The 6,000-nt window shown below is 62.1% G+C and overlaps 2 protein-coding genes across 4 annotated transcripts in view; both read left to right on the forward strand.

Annotated features, from left to right (window-relative positions):
- The window catches only part of CLTCL1 (clathrin heavy chain like 1), a 102,459-nt gene extending 100,669 nt beyond the window's left edge, over positions 1-1,790 (forward strand). For 2 of the 3 annotated variants that reach the window (XM_045041121.1, XM_011287889.4), the window contains exons 31-32: positions 371-446; positions 1,252-1,790. In XM_045041121.1, the coding sequence (XP_044897056.1) occupies positions 371-446; positions 1,252-1,370 (195 nt within the window). In that variant the 3' untranslated portion in view covers positions 1,371-1,790. Of the gene's footprint in view, positions 1-370; positions 447-995; positions 1,036-1,251 lie in introns of all 3 variants that reach the window. The other variant, XM_023241673.2, reaches the window with a different exon arrangement.
- Positions 1,791-2,325: 535 nt separating this feature from the next.
- SLC25A1 (solute carrier family 25 member 1) lies at positions 2,326-5,732 on the forward strand. Its single transcript, XM_045041122.1, has 9 exons — positions 2,326-2,565; positions 2,906-3,013; positions 3,173-3,272; positions 3,351-3,489; positions 3,967-4,051; positions 4,194-4,298; positions 4,503-4,618; positions 4,706-4,779; positions 4,999-5,732. The coding sequence occupies exons 1-9, from the start codon at positions 2,481-2,483 to the stop codon at positions 5,111-5,113; spliced, it is 927 nt and encodes a 308-aa protein (XP_044897057.1). The 5' UTR covers positions 2,326-2,480; the 3' UTR covers positions 5,114-5,732.
- Positions 5,733-6,000: the final 268 nt, after the last annotated feature.

The following is a 6,000-nucleotide window of genomic DNA, read 5'->3' on the forward strand; positions in this document are numbered from 1 at the left end:
ACATTGTCTTGGCAGTGCCCCTGTATCCAGAGGAGAACCTAGCCCTGTGAGCTGTGCTGCATGTGCAGCCTGCAGTCACTGGCCATTGCTCTGGTGCACCAAGCAGCCAGGTGCCCACTTGAAAAGCACTGGGCTGGAATAGCAGTTAGGGGTCACCAGGGCCCCAGTGGGCACTCCATGTCTACCCAGTTACAGAGGCTTCACCTTGTGGATCAGGGGTCACTGCAGATATAGCATCTGCCCTGTAACCACCCTCAGCTCTGACTTTCCTGGAGGCTGTGTATTTGCCTCCCGGCCCCACATTCACCTCCTGGCCCAGACTGCAGGCAGGCTGTCAGGCAGGCACTCGAGTGCTCTTGCCTCTTTGCAGGTAGACAGACTGGATGCCTCGGAGAGCCTACGCAAGCAAGAGGAACATGTGGTGGAGCCTGCCCCTCTCTTGTTTGGTAGGTAGCACCCCATTGCCCCTAGTCCCCTGTTCCTAGGGAGGGAAGAGTAGGGAAAGTGATTCCCTGACTGGGCTTCAGATCAGAGAGGGGATGGACAGGGTGGGGGACAGAAGGACCACATGGCTGCTGGGTGTGGGGAAGGTCAGTGTATCCAGGAATGTTGAAGAAGCATGGCCATTGTCCTCCATTTTCTGAGGGCACCTGCCTTCTGTGAGGGTGCCCTTGCCTGTTCCTTGTGCCTAGCAACTGCCCAACTCTGAGCCGCTGCTGTGTGCTGCTCTGCCTGGTCCCAGGCAGCAAGGCTGCTGGTGGCTTTGACTTGAGAGCCTGCCTGGATGGCCTGGCTGTTGAGCAGACAAATTGGTTGGTGTCCACTGCACCAAGGCGCTTTGGGTTCTGGAGTGCATTGCAGGACTAACAGAGGCCTGAGGGTGTGGTGAGCACGCAGCATGTGAGCCTGGTCTCAAGTCTCCTGCCAACTGTGTCTTCTTCAGGGTCATTGTGCCCCTATCACCACCACCATTAATGTCAATCTGGTTTTTTTAGATTTTGATGGGCATGATTGAGACCCAGCCAGTTGAGCTAAGTAAGTGTCCCATTTTGGGACTAGCTTACCCTCTAGCCTGGCCAGCCTCTGTGGCTGGCCCCACAACAGCAACTCCCACTGTCCTTGCCCCCAGGCACCTGTTCTCCAGTGCCTGAACCTTGGGTGGTCAGGGCTGGTCTGCCACGCTGCTCCTTGGGCCCCTGTCCTCTCCTGGGCAGCAGGAGCTCTGCTCACCCTCTGCTTCTCCCTCTGCAGGCCAGCAGCTGATGCTGACAGCAGGCCCTGCTGCAGGCCCTGCCCCTGCTGGCTTCCCCTATGGATATGCTGCTGCACCTGCCTTCGCCCAGCCTCCTGTGTACGGCTTCAGCGTGTAGTGGGCGCTCAGCGGCAACATGCCTCTATGGGGTTATTAACCTCAAGGAGCATGTCACTGCAGAAGCACAGAGGACCCTGATGGGAGGCAGGGACACCTGGAAGTTATTTATTTTTGCTGAGGCCCAGGGATGGCCGCCTCTGAGCCATCCGGAATACCCTGAGGAGGCCAGGGGAGACACTGCCCAAGAAGACCAACTTGGGTGGACTTCTGCCTCCAGGTCCTCTGGCTGGAGGCAGGCATTCCTGGGGCGTTCTCCCCGAGGATTTCTTGCCCTTGGTGGGAGGGACACCTGGTCTTCACTCAGCACTGGCAGAATTGCCCCCTCCAGGCCACTCTGCAGACCCAACTGAACGAACCTTCTAACTAGCTCTGAGCCTCCTACTGATCATGAATATTAAAGTCGGTTTATCAAGGCAAAGCTTCCCTGCTTGGTGCTGGTGTGGGTAGCAGGGGACAAAAGATTGGCTGGGCCTCTTTGGGGATGAGAACCTGCGTCTGCCCAGGGGGAGATAGCCAGGGTATATTGGGGGTCTTTTCCTGCGAGTTCTGCACGGAGCTCCAAATCCCGTAGCGGGAGTGGTAGCCTCACAGACCGTCGGGTGTGGGAATGCCAAACTTCAGGGATGGGGCTAGCTCCTTGTGTCCCCGGGGGTGGGTCGGCCCTTCTCTCCACCCCCAACCGGGGATCCGGTCGTTCAGGCAGATGCAATGAGACCTGCTCCTTCTCGTGCCGGATTCTGCCTGATGCCGGGGCGGGTTTTAGAAACTGCACCTTGACCCACAGCTCCAGGCCCGGCACAGCACCGCCTCCCAAGGACCCTGGGCTCCGCTATTGGCTGGGCTGTCGACCCCGCCCAGGCGCCTGCCTCTCTTGCCCCGCCCCGGCCTCAGTTTCCCGGCCGGCAAAACGGGGCGGGCTGGAGGCGGGGCCCGGCTCGGACCACGCGAGGCGGAGCCCGGGAGCTGACGCGACCGCCCCGCCCCCCGGGCCATAACCGTTTGTCGTCGCCGCCGCCGCCGCCGCCGCCGCCGCCGCCGCCGACCGAACGCCGAGAGCCGGAGGCTCGGACCCGAAGCCGACGCCGGGCGCCCCGCCTCCCCGCCTGCCATGGCCGCGCCCCGCGCTCTGGCGGCCGCCGCGCCTTCGTCTGGGAAAGCCAAGCTGACGCACCCAGGGAAGGCGATTTTGGCAGGTGGGCCCCTCCGGGACGCGGACCCCCGGCTTGCCCACTCCATCGGCCCCGCCGCGCTTCCGGGTGGGCCCGGGACGCCGAGGCCCCGCCTCACTTCCGGGTCGGGCGGGGGGCGCGGCCCCGGTCCTCAGCCAGAGCGTGGGGATTCAGCCTGCGGGTCGTCCCGCCGAGCCTAGCCAGGACAACGTGGGTGGGGTGGGGGAGGCTGCCGGGCCTCCCCTACACCAGAGGAGCCGGACAAAGTCCGGGGCGGGGGAGGGGCCGAGGCGCCAGCGGCGGTGGGCGGGGCAGTCCGACCGCCCGACGGTGGTCTCAGGGTCCGGGTCTCTGGTCCCCGCAGGCGGCCTGGCGGGCGGCATCGAGATTTGCATCACCTTCCCCACCGAATATGTAAAGACACAGCTGCAGCTGGACGAGCGCTCGCACCCGCCGCGGTACCGGGGCATCGGTGAGTAGAGGGCTGCTGGCAGGGGACGGCACCGAGAGGGCTGGCACCCGGAGGGCACGGCCAGGCCCTGCGCTCGGGGGGCAAACGAGGCGGGCTGTGGGGAGGTGCGAAAGGTGGTCTCTAGGGCGGTAGAGGGTCGCTGAACGCCCCCTCCTCCAGGGGACTGCGTGCGGCAGACGGTCCGCAGCCATGGCGTCCTGGGCCTGTACCGAGGCCTCAGCTCCCTGCTCTACGGCTCCATCCCCAAAGCGGCCGTCAGGTGAGGTGGTCTCCGGTGGCCGAGGGAGGGCATCCCGGCGACTGCGGCCCTTCTCATCCCACTGCCTCCCATTCCCAGGTTCGGGATGTTTGAGTTCCTCAGCAACCACATGCGAGATCCCCAGGGACGCCTGGACAGCACACGGGGGCTGCTGTGCGGCCTGGGTGCCGGTGTGGCTGAAGCCGTGGTGGTCGTGTGCCCTATGGAGACCATCAAGGTGGGGAGGGTCTCAGCAGGTGATAAGGTGTGCAGAGGGGTGATGGGGTGGCGGGGACCATCCTGCCCTAGTGCTCCATGAAGACCATCGAGGTGGAGAGTGCCCTGCAGAAGCTGGGCAGAGTGTGCAGGAAGGGCCTCCTGTGGAGACTGGACTCTGTCCTGAAGGCAATGGGACAACTGACGTTAGGGTTTTTAAAAAGCTTTTATAAACAGAAAAGCATAAGATAACACATGTTTACTGCCTAAGCTGTGGCAAATACCAGCAAACATAACTGCAGAGACTCTTTAGTAAGGCCAACCCTCTTGTTTCCTGGGGCCTTGTGTCCCTCGGTGGCTTTGGGTGGCTCTTTCCAGGTGAAGAGCTGCATCGCCAGCCCTGGTCTGATCTCTGTGGGCCCTGGGCCCGCAAGCCAATGGGCCAGGTATGCCCTTCAGTGGCGTCCTGGAAGCCAGTGCCTTTGCTTCCCTCTCACAGGTGAAGTTCATCCACGACCAGACCTCCCCAAACCCTAAGTACAGAGGATTCTTCCATGGGGTCAGGGAGATTATTCGGGAACAAGGTGAGCTGTAATGTCTTCCTCCTCAGGTAGGGTCAGGTACCTTGGCCAGGCCGGCCTGCACTTCCCCTTCCTGCTTTGGTGCTCTGGTGTGCCACTCCCCCACGAAGGCCCCAGTGTGACTCCCATGCCTACCTGCCCCTAGGGCTGAAGGGGACCTACCAGGGCCTCACAGCCACCGTGCTGAAGCAGGGGTCTAACCAGGCCATCCGCTTCTTCGTCATGACCTCCCTGCGCAACTGGTACAGAGGTATGTATCTGTTGGGTCCGCTGCCCCAAGACTCCACCTCCAACCACTCTGAATTAGGCTCTTCCTCTTCAGTCCTCTCTGCCAGGACCCTGCCTCCTGGGGCGCCCATGTTCATTGGCTCTGGTCCATGCTCCTCCCAGCCCTGAAGAACCCTCCCTTTTGCCCTCCCATCATTTTCTGATTGCAACCCCCACCCACATCCAGGGGACAACCCCAACAAGCCCATGAACCCACTGATCACCGGAGTGTTTGGAGCTGTTGCTGGCGCAGCCAGTGTCTTCGGGAACACTCCTCTGGATGTGATCAAGACCCGGATGCAGGTGGGGGTGGGACCACGAAGGGGGTGGAGGGTTTGCTAGAGGGGCTGGGCTATCCACTGAGCCCTGTGCTGTGCTGCTGTCCTGCAGGGCCTGGAGGCACACAAATACCGGAACACATGGGACTGTGGCTTGCAGATCCTGAGGAATGAGGGGCTCAAGGCGTGAGTGGGGGAGGGGCAGGGCTGTGGTCCCCACCCCAGACCCTCCCTGGCCTTCTAAGCGGGCCTCACCCCATTCCTGCTGCCAGCCCCAGGCTATCCCCTAGGGCTCCTTACCTTTAGGCACCTGCCCTTGTCCCTCCAATGTCAGGACCCACCCTTACTGCCCAGGCACGCTGTACTTCCTCTGCCTCCTCACCTCCTACCTCCCCCCAACCCCAGATTCTACAAGGGCACCATCCCCCGCCTGGGCCGGGTCTGCCTGGATGTGGCCATCGTGTTTGTCATCTATGATGAAGTGGTGAAGCTTCTCAACAAAGTGTGGAAGACAGACTGAGTCCCTTAGGGGGTCTGCATGGGGGTTGCCCCCAGGCACCTCCAGACCAGTCCCCACTGCCCTCGTCTCACGATTCCAGTGCAGTCGTGCCAAAAGGCCCCTTTTCCCTATTCCTTGCACTCCGTGGCCTGGGTCTGTACCCTGTAGCCATTGAGTCCACATGTCCCTTAGTGCCGTGTGTCCCCTGTGGTGTGTATGACACCACCATTGAGTCCATGTGTCTGGCCAAGGCTGGGTGACCCTCTGGCCTGTGAATCTGTGCCCACTTGTCCATGTGCTTACTCATGAGCCGTGTGCCTGTGTTTCATGTTCTGTGTCATGTGACCCTGTGCCCCGCTTCCCCGGGGTGCCCATGTGGCTTGGGTCCACGGCCCTGTAGCCATGGCCCGGTCCCAGCCCGGTGCCTTCCACCCTGGGCAGCAGGGGCACCTGTCCCGGCCTACCACAGCTGCCTCCGGGCCTCAGCCTGGCCTCGCCGCATTCCAGGGGCTATGTGCCCCCTGCTTCTCCCGCCACTGGCCTTAACTGGCCCTTGGGCCCTCCCTCTGCCCGGGACAGGGTGGCACCCGCCACTCTCAGGACCACCCTCCCAAGGCCGAATAAACCGGATCCTGTTGTAGCTTCCTGTCCCTGTGTGGGCCCATCTGTGCACAGGTGAATAATGACGGCCTTGCCTCTGCAAAGAGCAGGCATACCCCCTCACCTGAGGACACTGACAAGGAAGCAGGGCAGCAGGCAGGCCGGTGGGTAAGCCAGCTATGGCCAGTGTTAGCCCCCAAGAGACCTGGCACCATCAAACCAAGAAACATTTAGACTCTGTCCAGGCCATGTTTGTGGTCTGTGAGCTAGGTCCTGCAGGGTCAGCAGGTGGGCATGCCCTCAGTGTC

Source organism: Felis catus, chromosome D3 (assembly GCF_018350175.1).
Source record: "Felis catus isolate Fca126 chromosome D3, F.catus_Fca126_mat1.0, whole genome shotgun sequence".
Lineage (NCBI taxonomy): Eukaryota > Metazoa > Chordata > Mammalia > Carnivora > Felidae > Felis > Felis catus.

What these genes read in the sequence shown, in the direction of transcription:
- SLC25A1 (XM_045041122.1), top strand. Translation starts at nt 2,481, where the DNA reads ATGGCCGCGCCCCGCGCTCTGGCGGCCGCCGCGCCTTCGTCTGGGAAA. An exon ending in AGGGAAGGCGATTTTGGCAG is followed by an intron (nt 2,566 to 2,905) that starts GTGGGCCCCTCC and finishes TGGTCCCCGCAG; the next exon opens with GCGGCCTGGCGGGCGGCATC. An exon ending in TGATCAAGACCCGGATGCAG is followed by an intron (nt 4,619 to 4,705) that starts GTGGGGGTGGGA and finishes GCTGTCCTGCAG; the next exon opens with GGCCTGGAGGCACACAAATA.